The sequence below is a fragment of the Ciconia boyciana genome, chromosome 19, assembly GCF_034638445.1.
Source record: "Ciconia boyciana chromosome 19, ASM3463844v1, whole genome shotgun sequence".
Lineage (NCBI taxonomy): Eukaryota > Metazoa > Chordata > Aves > Ciconiiformes > Ciconiidae > Ciconia > Ciconia boyciana.
The window spans coordinates 8783240-8805202 of record NC_132952.1 but is presented as its reverse complement, the minus strand read 5'-3'; the positions used below and the strand labels follow the sequence as shown (position 1 = coordinate 8805202).

The 21963-nt window shown below is 48.0% G+C and overlaps 3 protein-coding genes across 3 annotated transcripts; 2 read left to right on the top strand and 1 right to left on the bottom strand.

Moving 5' to 3' along the window:
* The first annotated feature begins 351 nt into the window (after positions 1 to 351).
* On the top strand, positions 352 to 7803 carry LRRC47 (leucine rich repeat containing 47). Its single transcript, XM_072883578.1, has 7 exons — positions 352 to 1224; positions 1306 to 1752; positions 2526 to 2642; positions 3863 to 3978; positions 4864 to 4966; positions 5400 to 5489; positions 6440 to 7803. Exons 1-7 carry the CDS (start codon positions 577 to 579, stop codon positions 6677 to 6679), a joined length of 1761 nt encoding a protein of 586 aa, XP_072739679.1. The 5' UTR covers positions 352 to 576; the 3' UTR covers positions 6680 to 7803.
* Positions 7804 to 7926: 123 nt separating this feature from the next.
* Positions 7927 to 10737, bottom strand: CCDC27 (coiled-coil domain containing 27). The gene is made up of 6 exons (XM_072883590.1): positions 10560 to 10737; positions 9896 to 10026; positions 9679 to 9756; positions 9187 to 9399; positions 8455 to 8559; positions 7927 to 8330 (listed from the first exon to the last, which is right to left on the bottom strand). The coding sequence occupies exons 1-6, from the start codon at positions 10735 to 10737 to the stop codon at positions 8193 to 8195; spliced, it is 843 nt and encodes a 280-aa protein (XP_072739691.1). The 3' UTR covers positions 7927 to 8192.
* LOC140661460 (myo-inositol 2-dehydrogenase-like) lies at positions 10530 to 21328 on the top strand. The gene is made up of 9 exons (XM_072883583.1): positions 10530 to 11258; positions 11415 to 11981; positions 12989 to 13059; positions 13560 to 13668; positions 15653 to 15783; positions 16077 to 16184; positions 17205 to 17323; positions 18054 to 18210; positions 19141 to 21328. Exons 1-9 carry the CDS (start codon positions 11014 to 11016, stop codon positions 19287 to 19289), a joined length of 1656 nt encoding a protein of 551 aa, XP_072739684.1. The 5' UTR covers positions 10530 to 11013; the 3' UTR covers positions 19290 to 21328.
* The last annotated feature ends 635 nt before the right edge of the window (positions 21329 to 21963 follow it).

Sequence of the window (21963 nt, the reverse complement as noted above, 5' to 3'; positions counted from 1 at the left end):
GGTATTTAAATCCTAGAGATTTTATCGCTATCATTTCAAGAGAAAAAGTCACTTATGTTAAACATGTAAGTTATTTTTATTGCACTTGTTTAATAAATTTGTTTAGCAAGTTGGGACGGTACCTCTGCGTTTTCACGCTGTTCCAACAGAAATCAGTACCGGGGGGGTGAAAGCGTGGCTGCAGAAGCAATGCCACGGCAGCACCTTAGTGCACCCGTACCGCACCGCTGCAGCAAGCGCGGTGCTCCGCAGTGCCGGCAGCCCTCGGCTCAGCCTTTAAGCCGCCACCTGCGGCGTCGACGGGCGGAGCGCGTCGCGGGCCGGGTCCTCGTTTACTCCGAGGGCGAGGTGGGCCCGTGGTAGCCGGTTTTCGGGGTCTCGGCCGGTGCGGTGAGTTACCGCAGCGCCCCGGGGCGCTGCCTTTCCTCCGCCCGGCGGGTGCGGGCGGGCCGCTTCGGGGCTACGCGGTGTCTCGGCTGCGCCGGGCGAGCCCTCCCCGGGCGGAGCGGCGGCGGGGCGGGCCTTCCCGCGGAGGAGGGCGGCTCCGGCGCAGGCGGGGCGGGGGAGCGCGGCGCCATGGCGGCGGCGGCCTGGCCGGAGCTGGAGGCGGCGGCGCGGGAGCGGCGGCGGGAGCTGGCGCTGGCCGGCGCGGCGGTGGCGGAGCGGGTGGCGGCGGGCGGCGGGCGGCTGCCGGCGGCGCTGCTGGCGCTGCCGCTGCTGCAGTCGCTGGAGCTGAGCGGGTGCGCGGCGCTGCGGGAGCTGGGCCCCGGGCTGGCCGCCGCCCTGCCCGCCCTCCACACGCTGGTGCTGCGCGGCAACGCGCTGGGCCCCGCCGGGCTGGGCGCGGGGCTGGGCGGGCCGCTGCCGGCCCTCCGCCTCCTCGACCTCTCCGGCAACGGCCTGGAGGCGCTGCCCGCCGCGCTGGGCGGGGCGGCGGGCGCGGAGCCGGCGGCGGAGCCGGCGGGAGCCCCGGCCTTCCCGCAGCTGCGCAGCCTCAACCTGAGCGGCAACCGGCTGCGGGAGCTGGGCCCGGGGCTGGCCCGCGCCGCGCCGCAGCTCCAGGCGCTGCTGCTCTCCGGCAACCGCCTGCGGGCGCTGCCCGGCGGGCTGCTGCCCCCCGCCGCTGCCGCCGGCGGGCCCTTCCCGCTCCTCAGCCGCCTGGAGGCGGCCGACAACGAGGTGGCGGAGCTGGGCGCCGACATCGCCGCCCTGCCGGCCCTCAAGGTGGGAGCGGCCCCGCCGCCCCCCCCGCCGCTGCCCCGGGTCCCCGCCGCCCCCGCTGACCACCCTGCCTCTCTCTTCCAGAGCCTGGACGTGGCCAACAACCAGCTGAGGGAGCTGCCCGCCGCGCTGGCCGACTGCCCCCGGCTGAAGGAGGCCAACTTCAGGGGCAACCAGCTGAAGGACAAGCGGCTGGAGAAGATGGTCAACGGCTGCCAGACGAAGGCCATCCTGGAGTACCTGCGGGCCGGGGGCCGCGGGAAGGGGAAGGCCGAGAGCGCCAGAGAGGAGGCCAGGAAGAAGAAGAGGGAGAAGCAGCAGAAGAAGGATGGCAGGGACGGGGAGCAGGACGAGCTGGAGGAGGCGAGCAAGCTGCTGGTGAAGGTTCTGCACGTCTCCGAAAACCCGGCACCCTTGGTGGTCAAAGCGAGCCCGGGCGTCAAAGATGTTCGACCCTTCATTGTGTGCTGCATACTGAAGGGAGTGAACTTAAAGCCGGGAAACGCTCTGAAGAGGTTCCTGTCCGCGCAGGTAATTGCTGCGTTCTTGCGTTACTTGTTTGCAACGGGAACGTTACTAGCAGCGTTGGAAATGGGCCGTTCTAGGCTCCTTCCAGCAGACAGGTTTCTGAAACTTAGAGTGAACTCTTCACCTAGCAGGTGGTGAGGATGCGGCGGGATGGCAGCGCAGCGTGGCCTCTGCCAGCAGCATGCCGCCTAGTCGGTCTGTAATAAGTAAAAGTGGCTTTCATGAAGAACCTAGTAGGAGCTCCGATATTACCATGAGAGGGCGATGCATGCACACGCATTTGCGTTGCCTCTGTAACAACAGCTTGTTAGTGCTGTGGAACCTGTTGAAAACTAGTAATAGACCCGCGTCCACGTTAGAAGTACCCTGGTTTGTCCCTAATCTGGGCTAAAGCTGTCTTGCACGCCTAACCTTCCAACCAAGGCATCGTAACCACAGACTCTCACCTGGCATACTGCTCGCCTGTCCATTAGATGGCAGGTGTTAGCTTCTTTCAGATTACGAGACTCGCCTATCTGTGATTGTTTTCCGATTTAAAACTGTTTATCTCCTAGTTGAGAAACATGTTGTGTGCTATCATTCGCTATCTTTACATCTGGTTTGTAATTCAGATAAAATGATTTTGCAGGTGAAGAGAAGGGCTCCATTTAATGCAAAAGAGTTACTCAACTAGCTGATAATGCTACAAACACTAAATACAGGAGAATCTGAACCCTAGGAGGAATAAATCACATTGCTGTTTTTGATATATTTTGATGGCATTCTTTATGTTTTAGACTAAACTGCACGAAGACATCTGTGAAAAGCGGACAGCAGCCACAATTGCCACCCATGACTTGCAGTTGATCAAAGGTCCTCTGATATATGACGTTCAGCCTCCTGATGAACTGAAGGTAGGGCCAGTAGCATCGGTGGGCCTTTCCAATTTTTTTCCTTTTGCTTTCTGGAGCTGTATAGAATGGAAAGGCTTTTTTTTCTTACTCTGTAGGTGCTAGTAAAACTAACTTGAGGAACGTTAATTTAGAAGCTGTGCTAGCCTTCTTGCTATCCTGCTGTAACAAAGCCTGCTTGAACAAGCCTTGCAGAGCTACCTAGTGTTACTGCAGGACCAGTTATGAGCGCATCTGCCCGAGGACTTACGTAATCACAGAAAGCAGACGTAGGGGTTTTTTTTTCTCTACAGGCATTCTGATCTTGCTTAATGTGTGCCTTTGCTTAGGGTGACTGAGGCATTGGTGTTTCAGTGTTGATCCTTTCTCCTGTGTTGTGGTGTTACCATCTTAATGTTCCCTGGAGGTCCGTATATGTTAGGATGTGCCTGGAGTGTGCTTGTTCGTATGAGTGCACCTCGAATGGCAGCAGCCTTCAAGTTAATTAAAATCAACTCGGGTTCTGTTGATTGACCCAGTTTTGAGTTGTTTATGTTGCTGCTTTCAAAGAAGAGGGGGGAAAAAAAAAAAAAGCTTGCAGTACATTTTTGTGACAAGCTCTTAGACTGTACTTGTAACTTCAATCCAGAATGTAAAAACGATACTGCGAATTTGTCATCCTTATTTATTTAGGCGTATTTCAGTGTGTCCATTCATATCCTGCTTCCAGAACCCGTCTTGCTGGAGGACCGAACGAACAGTCAGGGCATTCTGACTCTTTGAGGCTGACCCAAAGTGTTTGTTGCATTCTGCTCTCTAGACACCTTGTGTTTGTAACTGTTCTGTGCACGTGGCCTGGTCCTCGGGAATGAATTCTTCGTTTTCCTGATGGCTTACAGAGCCTTTTGCACATGGCTTCTGTTATGAGACAGCAGGTTTTCACATTATTCAGTAAGTAATGACAATGAAGGAAGTGGCTAAGAAAACTGTCCACGCCCGGTTTAGTACTAGCGAATGAGCCTGGTTTTCGAGTGGGTGTTGTACCTCACACAAAGGTTTAAAGTCAATGTGATCATAGTAGTCCATGTGAAATAGAAAGTGTATTTCCATACTGAATAAGGTGTTAGGAATGCTGGCATACAGAAGCGTGGTTTTAATTATTGTCTTGCTTACAGGAGAGTTTTAATAAACCTAGTCTTTGAGTCACTCCTAAACTCAAACATTTGTTTTCTTGTGTGGTGTAGATAATGCCCCTGGGTCGAAAGGAGATCAAGGCAAAGGATCTTCTCCGTCAGCTGCAGTTAGAAGCTGAGGAGCAGAGGAAACAGAAGAAGCGTCAGAATGTTTCTGGCTTGCACAAGTCAGTATACTGATCTTTTTTGGTTTTCTTCATATGAATTTTGGTAACTCTTATGGAAAAACAGCACTGCAGAAAATGTGCTCGAATGTATTACGAAGCATGTTCTGTAATGGTGATGGGGCTAACAAACCCAGCATGGGCTTTTAGGAGTTGAGATGAGAAACACTGAGCTGAATTTATATATATAGAGTAACCTGGAGTGAAATGAGGATGATGAGTGCCTTCTCTTATTTCTAGCTGCATCAAGAGTAAATTCTTGTCATAGGAATTATTCTTAGAGGTGACAAATACATTTAGAATAGCAAATAGAAAGGAATTGAGGAGGAATGAAGTGTATGTCATGCAAATTCAATAAACTAAGCAAATCGGAGGTGTGGTAAATCTGCATGTAGTGACAGATGAACTATAAAGCAGAGTGTGGCACTGCCCTGTTCTGTTTACTGCTCATGCAGAGCTCACCGCCCATGTCCATCACTCGTACGCCTTGGGGAAATTTGCCAAGTACATGGTGGGAGAACTGTATCACCATAGTACGTAAGAGGGAAAATTAGGTAAGCTGTCTGGAAGAATCAGACAGTGGACTCTGATTTTCCTGTTTGAGCACTGGGATCTCTGAAGGCACTAGAAGCATGTCTCTCTACTTTGACAGCGTGGATATTAAAATGTGAGTTCCTTTATGGTTCTAGCCCGTCACTTCCTGCAGCTGGTGGCTGTCCTCAGCTGTGTCACCATGATACCATTTTGCTGAATTTTAGTGCTCTGACGTCTGTTTTTGCTACGTGGTAGATCAGGAACACACTAATTCGTTTTTGTTGCTATTTTCTGCCATTGTGTCCAGCTGCTGTTTCAGTTGCTCACTTTCTGCTTCTTTGTTTTTCTTGGCAGGTATCTCCAGTTATTGGATGGCAAAGATAACTACCCGTGTCTTGTGGATGCCGAAGGCGTTGTGATTTCTTTCCCACCTATAACCAATAGTGAGAAAACAAAGGTACTCTCTGTTAGTGGAAATAGGTTAATAAGAATTAAGCAGTGTTTCTTTCTACCGAGAGATATTTAACTCCAGATTCAAAGATGCATGCAGTTCTGTGAAACTTGTGATTGTGTTCCAAGTAGAAATCTTCAAAGCCTGAATCTTCTCTGCTAGACTGTCAGATTGAGATGGGTCTTGGAGTTATATTTGTAACCTTTGTAAATCTGTAAAGGTCTGGCAAGCTGTTCCAAAGGCACCAGTTTGCCTTTGCAGAGATGGCTTTATTGAACGGCAAGAATATGGTTTGTGACTTGTAAAGAAAGGCAGTACTTTGCCTCCAGTTGAATTGAATGAAAGCCTTTCATTCAGTTTGTGTATTGAAATGTTGCCAAGTGACTGTGGGTGAGTATGCTCCGATTCCTTACTTGCTTTACTGGTGAAATTCTTACAGATTAGAAAAGACACCCGTGATCTATTTCTGGAAGTGACAAGCGATACCAGTTTACAGATATGCAAAGATGTCATGGACACACTAATTCTAGTAAGTAGTTCAGTAAAATAATCCTGTCTGCTCTTGGTGTGCTTCTTAACAAAATGTTTTATTGCTCACGTGTATTGAGAAGAATACAGAAGTTTATTATTGTTGTTGTTATTATTCCCTCTCCTTCACTTACTCTTCTGTTCTTGCTGTATCACAAAAGGGTTTTATATTCTTGTATCCCGACTAACTGGCAGACCTCAAAACTCACCAGGGTAAATAATGTTGTGTTACCACAATTGGAAATTTATGGTTTGACTTTCGACACTTTCCCCTCGTTAGTGATTTTATGGCTTCAATTGCTGCCAATAAATTCTTTTAGGGAGATTTCTCACCTCAGCCTGCTGACAATTAGCTTGCTCGGTCCTATCATTGTTACAGAATTATCTTTCAGATGCTGTATTAGCAGCAGGACGGTCTCATTAAATGCTATTCAACATGCTTTCTTTTAATTAAAGCTTTCTTACTGAAAAGGGTAAAACTTGGTATATGGCGAGTACGGGATAGGATGCTGTTAAATATTTTGCAAGATAAATGTATTTTTTCTTGTCCAGTTAACATAAGCTTTAGAACACATTGGTGAAGGCTAACTGATTTGTGTAGTTGACACAAGGTGGTAACAGAGACAATTTCAAATGGACCGAAAGCAAACTCGGTGGTGGTGATCCTACAGCAGGCTCTTGTTGCTTAGACAAGTGCTTTGACAGAGCCTGAGTTCTGCATTAAATGCAAAAAATTAAACTGTTCAGAAGGAGCGGGACCTCCTGGAGAGCACAGCAGTGATAACATCAAAAACGCTTTCAGTTTCCTGAGAGATTCTAACCCACTGAAGATGTTTTCATGCAGACGTTCCTCCAGAGGCTGGCCAGATCCACACTTTGGAAGCAGCCTGGAGTTGCTCTGAGGCCTTAGCTGCAGAATTAATCTTGTTTTCTGTATCTTGCTTTTAACAGAAAATTGCAGAACTGAACCGATTTACCTTGGAAAATAAGGAAGACTCGGGCTCGGATAACGAATCTGATGCTCTTTGTGGACCAGTGAATTTGAACCCCAGCCAAAATCTGCAGCTGATGAATTTTCCATTGGTAGTGGAGCAGGTTCGAGTGGTGGACACTGATGGCAACTTGAAAGTACTTTATCCTTCAAAAACTGACCTAACCACAGTTTCCTCTCTTCTGACTGTAATACGTTAGCAGCTATCAAAGCTAAGAAAATTATTACTTTTTTTTTTCCATATTCAACAATGCAACTTGTACACAGTGAGGCAGGGTTTTTTTAAAGAAAAGATGCAGTACATCCTGCCTGGCTATGTAAGAACTTCAAAGTTTGATCAAGCTACAGCAAGGAGTAGTGCATTCTTTCAGCCTTAATAGAAAGTCATCAGTATTCTGACGAGGTAGAGATAACAGCATCTTCAAATGCAAACTTAAAGGCAGAGAAAGTATTGGAAGTCAGAATGCATTAACTTGTAGAGAAAATCATTATGACATCTTAGCGTTTACAAAATGAGTGCAGTCATCTTTTTCTGCAAGATCGCTATTTCTTCCCGGTATGTTTCAGCTGGATTATTATTTTGGCAGCTTAAACTGAGAAGTCCAGTAGGTGACAGCATTGAAACTAAGTCATGTGCTATGTACCAATACTGAAGACGGAATGCAAAACTACATCGCTAACATCTTATTCTGTGTAATTTTATTTTTATATCTGGAGTAATTGTGAAAATTTAATTGCTGTCAGAACTTGAGGAATTAGTTTTAAAGTGATGGTTTCTGTGTTCAGACATTAACACAGCTTCCATTTTTAAGCGAAGTCAGTTGAATTGACTGCAGGGGTTGGTGTGTCCCAGTACGTCTTAGAGCCATCACCCATCCTTGTGGAAATCCCAGTTGTAGTAACCTTGTTGTGGACCTGTTGAGTTCCTGTTGATCGAGCACTGAATTTATTCTTGATGATAAAGTTCAGTTCCCGTTCAGAGGGCTAATGCTGCCTTACATCGACACTACTAAAGCTCCCTGTCTCCCCAAAATATAAGCAGTCTTGCCCAGCGTGACCCTCCTGGAGCTTTCTGTCACACTCCCACAGGAGGAGTGTTGGGGACACCTTCCAAAATACAGGTAGTGTGGCTGGTTCTAATTTTTACAGACTGTGGGTGACTCTTATGTCTGGGCTACTACCTGTATGAGTGCAAACCTCTCCATAAGCTAGGGTGACCTACAGATTGACTTTTTTCTGTTAAAAATTATATAGAGCTTTAACTGACCTTCTAGATACCGTGTCAAGTAAGTCCACGTGTTGGGACTTGCATATTGAATGGAAAAATAAAACAGTTCTTGCAGTCATATGTCACTGTCACTTGTTTTGGCATTGGTGAATTTTCCAGTCATGTGACTATACAAACTTGCCAAAGCAGTTATTGTATACTGCAAAAATGGTAATTTAATGCTTTCCAGCTACTTGTAGCCAAGCGGTCCTTAGTAGTGCTTCAAGCTTCCTTGTGAAGTCAAATGTTTCTACAGACCAATGATTTACAGTGAATTGTGCTCCAAGTCGGTTGAAACAATTGAATTAGATATTCCCGCAGAACGTGATTTCAGGAAAATGAGTTTAATTTGTTAGTTACCATCTCAAAACCAAGGAACAGGAGCCTGAAGTTGGTGATGTATTCCAACTCGGCCATTAGGGCTGCTTTTTGGGCGTTAAAAGATGCTACCTTGTAGGACTCTTTCTCCTTCCCTTAGCACTGGTAGGTGATGAAGCAGACGTGTCGATGCTGTAGAGCGATGGGACCTTGACGCCTTTCTGTTTCAGCATCTGATGGAACTCCATCCGTTCGTTAATTATTTTCTGAAAATTAGGGATGTGTAAAGAGGTGGGAAAGCATTAGGTGGAGAGCAGTACTGCCAAGTGTTCTGTTATCTCATCAGTCCCTTGCCGGCTGCTAGACGCAGAGTTCGAAAGAGCCACGTACCTGCATTGCCTCCAGCACCTCCTCATCCGTGACCTCTGCCTGGGGAGGCTTGCTGCCTGCCGTACTGAACGTGGCCTGAATTATTTTGCTTCGGTATCTTTCAAACTTTTGATAAAAGAGGAAAGTAGGTGTGTTTAGTCTTTATACACAATTCTTTGGCATTTGCATGGATTTACAGAGACTACGCTGTCAGATTGGACAAAGTACTAGTGAATGATGAAATGGAAAGTCTGTTTATGTGAAATTACAGGCAGTTTGACTGGGCTTCACTGCAAGTACTGTGATAATGATGTGTTTCTGGGTGGACTGAGTCCCTTACCCAGGTATCAGGCTCTGTGCTTGCTACCAGGCACATACGCCTGCAGGAAATGGCTTTAAGGTGATAACCTGTTACTTTGAGCCTGGAAGGATATTAGAAATCTGGTGATGTAACTGTTCTGAACTTGAGTTTCTCAAGGGCTTCTGGTATTTGAGGCCTGTTTGTTTTGTAAGTGACATAAGAGCTGCATGCTAAAAAGCTGCGAAGCAAATGGACTGAGTTTCCTGCTCCTCTGGCCCTGTGGCTGCAAAGGGAAGCTGGGCCCCAAGAGCAAAGGACTGCAGTGTCCTGGTGCATCTCCCACTGTGCTTCTGCCCAAGAATGTCTCTAAGCTTTCAGATTCTCTGCTTGAAATGGTTGAAGCGTCTCCCAAGGGGGAGGTAGGAGGCTGAAGTGAAGGAGGCTACACTTACCCTGCTGGTGATGCATTCAAGTGCCACTCTAGTTTGCAGCTCCCTGTGCTGCAGTGTCTCAGCTTGGCTCTGGATCGCCTCTTGGGCCCGTTGCTGCTTGTGGATGTGGTATTGGCTGGTCAGAACCTCTGCCTGTAGCTGGCTGACTGTCCCCTGTAACTCACTGATCAGCTTGTTCTGCTCAGCCAGTTTGGATTCTTGTTCTGTAACAACCTGAGGAGACAGATAAATCAAGCCATTATCGTGAGGAAAAAAGTGAGCAGGCTTGGCTGCATCTTCCCAGTATCTGGTCCAAAAGCTTCTTGTATTTCCTGGGCAGAGTCTACAGACTAACAACCTTGCCAGTACTGGTAACTGTTATTACTTGGTGTTTTCCTTAAAACTACTGGATTGAGTAGGGTTTTTTATGTGGCAAACTCCCCCAAGCCTAAAACAAGCACAACTAAGCAGCTAATAGAAGAATTTTCTGTAGCGGCTTTGCACCGAATTTACCTGTCGAAGACTGCAGTTCTCCTTCTCTATTGTCACCATCATTTCTTCGGGTTTCTGTTCTTCTCTCAGGCTGCAAAACTTAAGAGAAAATGTTACACTTTAGTTTTGCAGTTCACGGGTGCACCTCCTGTCTATGAGGAAGGGAACTGTTGCATAAAGCCCAAATTCCCTGCTGCCAGCTCTCCTAACAATGCCCAGCATGCTCTCAGGGGGGTACCTTGGTAGACATGGCTTGTAGCTGATTTTCTCGCTCTCTGAGCTTCTTTTGGAGCGTTTCCTTTTCAGATTTGATTCTCCGAAGCTGGGATTCTTGGATCTCCAGTTGTCTTTGCAAGGAAGAGATGGCACCTGTAAGGTTGGCGTAGTACTGTAAGCAAACCGAATCCCCGCCAAAAGCTTCACGGCATCTTTGTCAGGTAAGCGTAAGCAGAGCTGTTGTAACCGTCTGAGTATAGACCGTGGCCGAAGTTAACGCTTCAGCCGCAGTGACGCTGGTTCATAATGCGTTTCATAGCACTTCGCTGGGATATATATTGAACTTCACTAACGTCATTGCGGGAGGTAGGAGCTACTCTGAGGCCTAACAGAGTTGGTAACACAAGCACAGCTTTGCCAGAGTGCTGCACCGCTGCTGGGTGCCCCGGAATACTGCTCAGGGCTTCCTCCGCAGGGTTCCCCCGTGCGCCTCACTTCTAAGCAGGGAGAGAAAGGTGTTTCGAAGCAAGCGGCAGTTCCGCCCCACTGTGAGCAACAATCGAATGCAGAAGGGTTTGTGCTCATGCGAACGTAACCTAGGATTTTTTCTAGGTAAAAGAAGTGGAATCGCAAGAAGATTAACCTGGTAGCTAGAACTGTGTTTTCTGGACGCCTTCCCCCGGTACCTGTGGCCATGTTGTAGTCATCCTTCGCTTTCTGCAGTTCCTCGCGGAGCTCTCGCTCGCCGTTCTGGAGCTCGGTGAGCTTTGCCACCCGCGCCTGCTCCTGCTGCAGGGCCCCGCGGGCGTCGGCGTGGCCGACGGCTTCCTCGGGGGCTGCCTCGGCGGGGCTCGCTCCTTCCATCTCCGCGCTGCAGGGAGGGGCGAGGACTCCTGCCCGGAGAGGGGAGGGGGGGGCTCGGAACCGGGGCTGAAGTCCGAGGTGGCGGGGTCCGCCCTGGTGCCTGGCGGGGCGACTCGTCCCCTCTCCCGGCGTTGTCAGGCGCCGGCTGCGGGAGCGGGGGCTCGCTCGGGGGCAGGGCCCGCAGCCTCCGCCTCCCGCCGCGCCCGGCTGCCAGGCAACGGCGGCGGGGCCGCGCCTTCCGCTTCCGGGGCGGCCGGGCCGGGCCGCGCCGCCGCCATGGGGCGGAAGAAGAAGACGCTGCACGACTACGCGGCCGAGTTCTCGGAGCTGGCGGTGAAGCGGCACCTCCTGGAGCGCGGCGCTGCCGGGGAGGCGGCGGTGGTGGAGACGCTGTACTGCACCTCCTGCCAGCTGCCCATGCGGGTGCGCCGCGACCGCATCCTCGAGCACCTCTCCTCCGGCCGCCACTACCGCAACCGCCGCCTCCTCCGCCAGCACGGCCTGCGCGCCCCGCTGCTCCTGTGAGTGCCCGGGCCGGCCCGGCTTCTCCCTGCGCCGGCCGGGGCCGCTGGGCAGCAGGGGGGTTGCGGGGAGCGGGCTGAAGGCGCGGGGCCTCTGCCCCTCGCTCGGCGAGGGGGAGCGGAGCCTCACCCCAAGCCCTCTTCTGTCTCGCCCAGCTCCGCAGGTCCGGACGTCGGCACCGGCCTGCCCCTGCAGCTCGACGCGCCCTCCCTGCTCTCCCAGCCGTCCTTCATCCTCGCCGCCAGCGCCGGCACCAGCGCCAGCTACGGCACGGTCCCCTCGCCGCCCTCCTACCACAAGCCGCTGGCTCCCCACCGCCCCGTCGCCGCCAGCTCCCCCGCCAGCGGGGCCGCCCCCAGGGAAGACCCGACGCCCTCCACCTCCGCCAGCCACCCCTCGGCGCTTGCCGCCTTCCACGTGAGGATCGCACCTGCCCCCTCAAAGCAGCCTGGCCAAAGGGGGGCTGCGCCCGAGGCCTCCGACAGCCCGGCGCCCGCCGGACGGCACGGCAGCGCTGGCAGCGGCGTTGGCCTCGCCCTCTTCGGCGTGGGGCTCGTTAATAAAGCCTTCTTTCAAAGCCTGATGGAGGAAAACGGCTGCTGCTTGCTTTATGTTGTGGAGGATCAGCTGGAGGAGGTGGAGCGCGCCTTCGGCGCCGAGTTCCTGGCCGGCACCAGGGTGCTGCGGCAGCAGGACGCCGATGTCGCGCTCAACGATCAGCGGTACTGTCCACCGCTAACTCCCGTGCGTGCTTCTTCCCTGCCGCGAGGCTTGGGGCGAGCGTCTCCGCGCAAGGCTTGCTTCCCCCTCTGGAAAATGCCGCTGCGCCGTAGTGGAGCCAGACTGTGCTTGTCTGGCCCACGTATGGGAATGGAGCGAGACCGAGGGGCCGTTACAGGCCAAGCCTTACGTAGCATGTCATGTCATCTACCCATAGACGCCTCAGAAGTCCCTGAGAAGCTTAGCTTGGCTCACATGCCCCGAATCAATGGGAACTCGGAGGAGTTCAGTTGCAGGCAGTTTTGTTAAGAAATATAAAAACCCCTTGTTTTCCTCCATTCCCATAGAGCAATAAACGACGCGTTCCTGCTGCCTACCAGTTTTTCTGCCTCGAAGCAGCTGGCTGACTTTGGTGGCTCTTTTGAAACTGAGATAAGCGAGGATTGCTGTAAATAGGAAAGATTGTGGCGTTGTGCTTTACAGCTGAACTGAACAAGTACCATCGAGTGATGTGGTTACAGTCAGTTCTCAAATTGGTATTTTAAATACCATTGCAAAAGTGAAAGGCAGAGCTTTTAAGAAAGATGGGTTTGATATTAGAAACTAAAGAATGGTAATAAGCTAAGATGTACCGGTCACTTGTTCAGCAGCTCTACCACGTACTTTTGATTTCACTGTATGTGTTAACTAGCAGGATTTAACTCATTTTCAAAGGACACCTTTAAAAGACTTTCTCCTTTAAGATGCAGGAAAAGCAATGCAATTCCATTGTGCCACTTGTAATTTTAACCTTTATAAGTCATCCCGTATTTTGTCCTTGCAAGCAGGTACCGAGTTCCCTTTATAACAACTTGCTCTTCTGGAGCAACGGGGTTTTATGTCTTTTTTAACTCTTTCTCAAGGTTTAAGGCGGCTATTGTAAAAATAACTGTAACTGAAAGGAGCTTTTGAGCGTTCATTCTAGGAAAAACCTTGTCTTCACTGAAGATCTTTCTTTTGACTTCTGCAGAGTCTCTGGAGCCATTATTTGTTCGCCACCTGAAGAAGCCTCTGAGATTGTAATAGACGCTTTACGAGCGGGTAAGAGGAACAACTGACAATTCAGCTTTTATCTGTAGTCAAGCAGACATTGAGGCAGACCTTGTATGTTTGCTAAACGCTTCAAATGTGAATGCTTTCTCATTTCAGCAATGTCCCTTGAGTTGTGCGGACTACCTAATTGCATAATTAAAGAGAAAGTCCACTGATGACACTGCTGTTAATGGCTTAACACCAATGGAGTTTGTACCGTGCTGGTCCCAGTGCAGCTGTGGAGTGTCTAGTCCTAGAAATACCACTAGGACTCAAAGGAAAGCTGGCTGTCAAAACAGTCACGCTTCTTGGGGTCTGTAACCAGCTAGCAAAACCACAGCTGGAGGCCAAAAGGGAGTTAGTAGCATCAACAAATAAAACTCCATGCTTCGGTTTCATCAAACATACTTTCTAGAATGTAATGACATGTATATGTTATTGCAAGATAAAAACATTTTGCGCAGACTGTGTCTTGCCTTCAGTCCTGTGTTCTGTACCATTTTGCACAGGAAAAGGTGTATTTTGCGAGAGGCTGCCCAGTTTTGACAGGCAGACGGCGGAAGCTTGTTTCGATGAAGCTGACAGATGTGGAAGGCCGTTGGTGTGTGGGTTCTACAAGTAAGACCAGCATTTTTCTTCTGATTTATCCTTGATAAGAAGCACGTCTCTGAAAGTAGCATTGATTCCTCAGGCTTTCCTGAATTTGTCCTCAAATAAACTTAGTTTCACTGCTGCTTGTTAACGTTGTTCATCTGGGAGTTAATTGGATTGGATTAATTTTTCATGCCTTAATGGAGATAAACTCTAGCTGTCATAAGATTAAAATAAATGTTCACTCAATTGGATGCTGGTGGAACTCAAATGATGAAGCTTTCAACATGTGAAAGCTTCTTTTTTTTTTTTTTTGGAATGGCCAAAGGCAGTTGGGGTCCACACCTCTGCAGTCCTTTCGAGGTTTTGCAAATGCTACAGCTAGTTGGAGCTTCAGAGAAGGAAATATTCCGACAGTGCTGTGCCATTCTCCCAGGCACGATCTTGGTCTGTGGTTTTAGGATGCTTTTTGCCTATGGTTTTTCGTGCATGTACAACCACCAGGTCAGGCAGGTCTGTGATTTTATTAAGCGTGCAGCTACTGAGACCTGCTTTGCACTGCTCTGTTGTAACGCATTTAGTCTGCAACCCTGCTCAGTCTAGTAATGCCCTACGGCATTAAACTTTGCTCATGTATTAGACTTCCTTATGCAACTTCTGCCCATGTGTGTTGTACTTTTTCTGGATCTGAGGGTATCTCTCCTTTTTTCCCTGTTTGACAGCTTTGTTGCAGCAAACTAGAAATAACATTGGAAGAAGGTCAGTGAATTAGCTACGTTCTTTAAAATAGCAGACAAAAAGGCTGCTCTTTGATTATATTTTCATAATACTGAAAACTCTTCCTTTTTTGTAATGTCTTTGTATTTTCACTGATTTGCTAATTATATTCTGTACTTACTTAGATGATGTTGATCCTGTGAAACGTAAGTACGTGTGTTAGCAAATACAAGTGAAAGCTTAGAGTAACTCTTCAACAAAAGAACAAGCGACCTTTTGAAGTTCCTTTTAGAGCACCGTCTTTAGGGAGACATTGGCCCCATCCACTACTTAACTTTCCACTCAAATTGAATTTCAGACACTGGGGTCTGCATAGAGCTGCATTTTACTTGCAACTTCTTTTTATGCCTTTAGAAGGCATGGTGCTTGAGGATTATTAACCTTGAGGATTGCAAACTATGTGGCCATGAATATTCGGCTTGCTGTTAGAATTACTGGCCTATCTGATGGGAAGAGATTTATTAATCTTTATAAAGTGATATTTCCACTTGTGACCTTACGTCTGGACCTTTAAGATTAAATAGTTGAAACAGAAGGAAAGTAGATTAATTTTAATTCACTTCCGCTCCGTTAAACTTGCGGGAGCTCAGGGAGCTCTGCTAAAAGCCAAGAATGCTGCTTTAAACTTGCGCCCGGTATTGAACACCGTATGCTGAGTGGATGTAGGTTGTTAGTAAACACACCTGATCATTTTGTGCTCCTTTGCTGAGAATAGCTAATTTTGTTGCAAATAAAGCTTGTTTGGACAAATATATATGTATTTCATATACACTAATACGTAATTACACAAAATATCTGCCCTATATTTGCCTTTTCCATTTGAGTGCTATATGTACAGATCTGATCCCAGCCATAAGGCTGAACCTCAGCTGAGGTTTTGGTCAACACTCAACTGAATATAAACTTGTAGGTAGGGCTCTAAGAAGAGCTGTAGGTAATTTACTGGACCTTTAAATGCCTTTAGTCCCCATAGTTTAATTTCTTCATTAAAGTTGTTAGTTTAAGTCTTCACAAGTGCAGATATTAGGCTCGTTTGCAAGAAGCAAAAATTCATACATAATAAGTGGCTGAACTTCGAAAGCTGTGGCTAACCCCGTCTGTCTGGTGGGGTTCGTGTTGCACGCTCGCCGCTGTCTGCCATCAAGTCGGCCTCGTGCACCGCAGTGGTAATGGCGGCCCAGGTGACCTCTTTCCCTCCCAAACGCTGTACCGCATTCCTTGTTTCTCTTTGAAGGCGTTTTGACCCAGCACTGCAGTTCTTGTACAAGAAAGTCCACGACAGCCAGGCGCTGGGGAGGATCCACCGGATATCAACGATTAGCAGCATATATCCAGCAGCGTCTCTGAGCTTCCTAAAAACATCAGGTACTGAGTAGCTTGCTTCTGAAAAGTTCGTTCTCAAAGGACTGGCAATGTGTCTTGCCCCATGTTCTGGTGGAAAGTCCCCTATGTTTATATAGCCTTAAGATGCCTGAGTTTTCTTTTGAGGAGCATTTTCTTTACCAATCTTTATTTTTGTTGCGCTTTTCTGTTTGCTTTTAGTATTAGTTTCTTCGATGTAGGGGGCTTTTTATATCGACCTCAGTACAGTTCAGAAATGTACATTGACTGTGGGTTTTAAATGTGGAGACCTTAATGCCCGGTTTTGCTTCTTCCAGGTGGAATTTTTTATAATGCTGCTGTGCACGATATAGATATTATCAGTTTGTTGTTGGGAGAGCGTGCACCAGATACAATATTTTCATTGGGGCATGCATTCTGTGCAGGTAAGAATAAATCTTTTGATAGTTTATTGTGTACCTCTGGACTTCAGTACTAAAACTGGGAGGAAAGAGTGTACGAGAGCACAGTAGCCATGACATAATTGTTCCATCATAGAACAGTTGAAAAAATAGTCTAGTGAAATAGAAGGCAAGTTTCTCAAGAAGTTGTGTAGACAGGTATTTAGCGATGATTTCTGAATTTTGTCAATTCCCTGCTGATGTGGAGCGGTTGCTGTAGAGGTATTGCTGAACTCTGCTCTGTATGGCAATTGCGGGGTATCAAGTTTGCCATTTGAAAACCAGAGTGCAGAAAATAATGAGCAATGCTTTGTGCTTACAAGAATGTCAATGCAGTCTTTTTCAGTTCTCTGCTTTCTCTGATTTCTCTGGCACTTTCCTGTTGATCTCAGCACAGTTAAAGATGTGAATTTACTCTGGATTGTGTCAAGCTGACGGGCGCGCTCTGGGTTACCAGACTAATTTAAACTAACCATAAAACTGGAAGCTGCCATTTTTTAAATGGAAATGCAAAGTTTTAATTAGGTAATTGCAGCTGCCGCCAACCTTGACTGGCTGTTGTTAGAAGGTGTGGTATGCAATGTTATAATCTATGGTAAAGCACTGAAATGCAACAAACAAAATGCCCCAGGGAGGATTTTGTACCATCTGCCTCGTTCTAGCTACGTGCTGGAAGTTGCCTGATCTTGGTTGTAATAAGCTACAAAGGCAAATGTGTTTGGAAGAAGAAGTGGAAGCCTTCTTTAGGGAGAGCCACGGGCTGGGAAGGCGGAGTTCAGGCCCAGGGGCTGTGTGTTTCCGCAGAGCTTGTTGTTCTCCGTCAAAAGTGCCGATAAAGGTAAACCAGCTGGTGTACGTTGCAGAAAGCGCTTTGTCGCCGTTGCTTCCTGTTTGAAGGTATTGTAGAGCCAGTGTCGCCTCTTAAAGGAAGAAGAGCACTTTGTAGTCGTAGTACTTGCTGGTTTGCTGTTCCTGGTGTGAGTGAGTGCCTTTTTTGTCACTCAGATATGGCCTACTTGAAGGATGCAGACACTGTAGCGGTCAGCATGAAATTTCCTAGCGGAGCAATTGTTACTTTGGACATCAGTCAGCACTGCACTAAAAGCTGTGATCAGAGACTAGAGGTGCGTTCTTACTTTTAAGTCAAGTCTGTCGCGACACCGCAGGCTAGCGCAAGTTTTACCCTGTATGTGTTCACGTGGGGCCGTATGTGTTGTGCCCCGAGCGTATGCCTGCAAGCACGTTTCACAAAACACCTCTCTACCTCGGCAGCAGTGGGTTGCTTGTGTGTGTTTAATTTACAATCCGCTTTCTCTTTTGTTACCTGAATTTTGCCTCTGTTTACATGTGTTCTGTTGGGGTTATAAGCTGCATGCAGTCATACTAGAGCAGGAATCGGTGTCAGCTCTCCTGAGGCTGAAATGTTGTCGCACAGTTCATTTGTTGTCTTTCCAGGTGTTTTTAGGTGTATAGCAAGCCATGAGTTAAGGATATTGAAGGGGAAGAAAAGTGTAAACTCAGAGGCAAATTGTCTGTAAATTCCTCAAGTCATGAATTATAACAGATGCGTGGGCTGGATTTGGGGAGTAATATCTGTTAAATGCTTACAAAAGGAAAAAAAAAAGTGGAGGTATCACATAAGCGGAAGCCGCTGTATAACAACACGTACCTGGTCTTTTCTGGCATGTCTGATCCATACAAGGGGGTATGTCGGTTGTGGCTTCTAAAATTAGGAGTTACTTTTTTACTTGCTTGTGCAAACCAGGGCTTCTATAGACTAGCCAGGTGTTTAAGGTTGAAAGCAGGATAACTTAAAAATGTTGTTCTCTTTCCTGTTTGCTGCCTTCCCTGCAGGTTCATGGTTCTCAAGGAACGTTACGGGTAGATAATCAGAATCCTCTGGGGATTACGGAGCATGGGACTTCGGTATCCATATATTCACATACCCAAGCTGATCGCTACAGGGATGCACACAGGGAGCTCTTTCGACACTTCCTGAGAACCCTGAAAGGTAGGACGAGGCTTACGGTAGTGGCTAGCATTGCTTTGGATTTGCTTTCTACGAAAACTTCCCTTGGAAGCTGTTCCAATAACAATTGCAATTTGGTGTTTGTGTCTGAAATCCCAAAGAGAAATGAGTAGGTGTGAAAAATAGGAGTGCGAATCGTCATGGTTAAGGTTAAGCCAGTGTTGTGCAGGTGATGAGCAAGCTCCCCATAAGTAAACACGGGGTTTCACGGGCTGGGCTGCCGCCCTCACAAGCGCTGGGGTTCTCAGCAGACGCATGTTGAGCACGACAGTGCATGCAGCTCGGTAAAAAACATGCGCGGAGTGGTCAGCCTCCGAAGAGCTGGTAGTTTGATGAAAGTGCGAACAACTAACCTTGTTTCAGTAAATGAAAGTGAATGACTTGGCTTCGTTGGGGGGTGCGCTTCTTTTCTCACTTTCAAGTCAAGTGAGACGGGTGAGGGATGGAGTGTTGATCTGAAACTGTTCAGAGAAGCAATGAAAATTGGGAGGGAAAATTACGTTGGACCTTACTGTCATTTGTGAAGAAAGCAGCCATTTATAACAGCCAGGAGACCCTCATCTAGAATCCTGGCTGCCCAGAAGGAATAAAAACATTTCTGTTCTGCTGGCTGCATCGACAAAAATACAGGATTTTAGTCACAGGACAGGAAGGAAGAGAGGGTTGAAAGTTTCCTTTTAAAATCTGAAGCCCCAGCTCCGGGAGCTGAAGAGGGATGCCGTGGTGGGTGGCGATGTGCCAAAAGGCAGAGCAGGTGATAATATGGGTTTCATCCAGTGCTTCATTCACAGAATCACAGAATCGTATAGGTTGGAAAAGACCTTTAAGATCATCGAGTCCAACCGTAAACCTGACACTACCAAGACCACCAGTATACCATGTCCCTAAGCACCTCATTCCTTGTCCCCGCAGGCAAGGAACCCCCCGTGATAACCAAAGAGCAGTTTCTCTGGACGATTCAGGTCGCTGCAGCTGCTGAACAGTCCTGGAGAAACGGATCCGCTGTTGACTTGCGCAACGAAGCAATAGATTCGTCTGTAATCAAGACTGAGATAATGTGATACACGCTGCTGTTTTCTGAGGTGAAGGATAACCGTTAAGGTGTGCTACAGTGAAGTCTTTCCACCTAGCGATGTCTCCGCTGTAACCTTAAAATAAGACTTGCAGTTTTGATCTTTCCGCTGGGAATGCGGAGAAGACGGAGGCACTTTTGAACCAGAAGTGCTCGGCGCTGAGGCTGTGGATGTTTCTTAGCCGCGTCAGCCAGAGCCCTCGAGAAATTCTGGGCGGTTTCATCCAGGCGGCTTTTCCTCCTGGAGAGCTCTGCTGGCCGTGGGGCTCTGTTTTCCTGGGAGAAGACTGATGCTCCTGGGGCCGTGGTAAGGTGGTGTAGACCACTACCATCTGTGATGGGAACGGTGCAAGCGGGTGGCTTTCCTGGCAGCTTCGCAAGCGAGATGGTGTAATGCTCAAAAAAAATACGGGAGCGTCCGTCTGGTCCATGCTCATTTCCCTTCAGCATATGCAGGAATGTGACTTCTGTGCTGAACTCGCCTCTGGGCCTCCTATTTATTGTTTTGTTTGTTCTTTTTACTGGGTTTTCTAAACCTTTTTGAAGAGAAGTTATGACCTAATTTTCTTGGGGAGTGGGGAAAAGACATGAAAAAGCAGAGCGGGAGACCTCCGACCGTCCTGACGGTAGAGAGATGAGCCTTTGTAGTAGGGCCATAAATTAAGGCTATTCCATAGAGGAGCAACGCACTTGGGCATTTCAGTAATAAGCACTGCATTATTAAAGTTTTTTTTCAGAATGCAATCTGTGAATTTGTACAGGGGCCCTGTACAACATCTGTTACCGAGACGTGCGGCTGCTGGGTGGGTTATTCGGCACCCGGGCTGAGCGTTGTCTGATTACTCGCAGCAGCAGCAAGGTAGCTGTCTGGAGGCTGTTGTTTTCCTTGCTTAAATGCAAATGTTGTATGTTAACATTTTAGTAGCAAAATTGAACTAATAATCACATTGCTTGAGTGTAGGAAGGGCACCTGAGTATGTATTTTAAAGGTTTTTTCTTTTTTACAGTCCAGCAGATTTGGAATATATACCACAGAAAAAGATAGTGCCTTCAACAACAGGCAAGTCTGCTTTTAAGCCAGGTTCTTGGTACCTTTTTATCCTTGTGTTGAGCTTATTGCAGATGTATAGATTTGACTATTCTTGTCTGTTTCTCACACACCAGTTTTCAAGATCTTTTGAAAGCTTTTTTTATTGTATTAAAATAATGTCCTTGCCTTGAGTGTTAGTTTATAAACGACACTTCTTGCAAGACTCTTTAGTTCAATCAATTTCCAATTCCTACATATGCAATATATATTACTAAAACTAGAAATAGCGGTGACGTTTATAATTAAAGACAATTCTCTTGTGGAAATTGTTTTTAACGGTATAATTTTTCAAACTCAGAAAAGCTACATCTTAACGATAAAGGTTGCTATCAATTTCATTCTCTATTTTCTAGTCATTTATTGAAAAAAAAAAAAAAATTACCTATAAAGAAGTAGACATTTGCCTCTCTGTAATCACTATAGCAATGTATTAATAGCAAGCGGGATTCTTTCCGTTTTGGTGGGATTTCCAGGCTGGCTCTGTGCAGGTGAGACTTGTGTGGGACGTACGCTTCCTCCAGCGGAGCGCTGGGAACGGAAAGCAGCACTGAGAGCTTTCGGGGAGGGGTAAGGCTGCCTGCATACGGGGAGCAAACTGCTCTCGCACGCTCCCCCAGAGCAGTAACCCTAGTTGTGGAGGAAAGCTCTCTGCTGCCTCAGGCCGGTTGTCCTGATGTCTGTACGGAGCAAAGGGCCTGTTAACGGCACTGGTGCTTTGGCAGCTGCTCCTGCGCAGAACTGCGTCTCTTCGTAGCTTCGTGGTTGCTTGATGAAGCAAAGCAACTTGAGGCCCTTCAAGGTCTTACGCTTTAAGGCTTATGCTGGTATAGGAGGACACTTTCCGTACGATATAAGCAAGACTTTAGTTGCCAGATGTTGTAATTCCCACATGTGCTTTTATTGTGTTACAAAAAAAAAAAAAAAGAGAAACCACAGCTATAAAAATAACACATTTTCCAAAGATAACATTACAAAAAATACCATTCATACCATGGTTGGAGTGTATCGGTTAATACTGCCGGACAAAGCCTTAGTTAACATTGAAAACACGAACGATTGTTTCAAAACCTTTAAAGCATTAAAGTGCTTTAATTAGCCATTATCTTAGGACATAGGTTCACATTTCAGCAACGCCAAAGGAGTCGGGTTCCTAATCGGGGTAGCGTAGAGGGGCGTAAATGGCCTCCAGGGCGGTGCGCTCCCACCTGCGGCTCACCCCGGGCGGGAGAGCAGAGCAGAGCCCATCGCCCGAGGGAGAGGAGGCCACCTCCTGCGTGCCCGAGGCTTGGAGCTGCTGTTGCACCCCAAGATGAAGGCGACGGAGGGAGGACCTGGGACCCGGGGCTGCTGTTACGGCACGTACAGGGTGCACGCTCGCTTTCCCCGTGATCCTCCCTTCGAGCGGGGACAGATGCTGGCCTGCAAGGAGGAGAAGGCGAGCCCTGAACGTCGTAGGTGGGACTTGAGCTGCTCTTCTTTTGCTCTACTGGTTGGAGGGTCCAGGGCTTTTTGAAGGGTCTCCTAGCTCCTTCCCCAGCCTGGGGGAGGTGGGAAATAGTTGTAGGTCTGAATT

What these genes read in the sequence shown, in the direction of transcription:
- LRRC47 (XM_072883578.1), top strand. Translation starts at nt 577, where the DNA reads ATGGCGGCGGCGGCCTGGCCGGAGCTGGAGGCGGCGGCGCGGGAGCGG. An exon ending in CCGCCCTGCCGGCCCTCAAG is followed by an intron (nt 1,225 to 1,305) that starts GTGGGAGCGGCC and finishes TCTCTCTTCCAG; the next exon opens with AGCCTGGACGTGGCCAACAA. An exon ending in TCATGGACACACTAATTCTA is followed by an intron (nt 5,490 to 6,439) that starts GTAAGTAGTTCA and finishes TGCTTTTAACAG; the next exon opens with AAAATTGCAGAACTGAACCG.
- CCDC27 (XM_072883590.1), bottom strand. Translation starts at nt 10,737, where the DNA reads ATGGAAGGAGCGAGCCCCGCCGAGGCAGCCCCCGAGGAAGCCGTCGGC. An exon ending in TACAAGCCATGTCTACCAAG is followed by an intron (nt 9,757 to 9,895) that starts GTACCCCCCTGA and finishes TTTTCTCTTAAG; the next exon opens with TTTTGCAGCCTGAGAGAAGA. An exon ending in TTGAATGCATCACCAGCAGG is followed by an intron (nt 8,560 to 9,186) that starts GTAAGTGTAGCC and finishes TTTTATCAAAAG; the next exon opens with TTTGAAAGATACCGAAGCAA.
- LOC140661460 (XM_072883583.1), top strand. Translation starts at nt 11,014, where the DNA reads ATGGGGCGGAAGAAGAAGACGCTGCACGACTACGCGGCCGAGTTCTCG. An exon ending in GGGGCATGCATTCTGTGCAG is followed by an intron (nt 16,185 to 17,204) that starts GTAAGAATAAAT and finishes TTTGTCACTCAG; the next exon opens with ATATGGCCTACTTGAAGGAT. An exon ending in CTTCCTGAGAACCCTGAAAG is followed by an intron (nt 18,211 to 19,140) that starts GTAGGACGAGGC and finishes TTGTCCCCGCAG; the next exon opens with GCAAGGAACCCCCCGTGATA.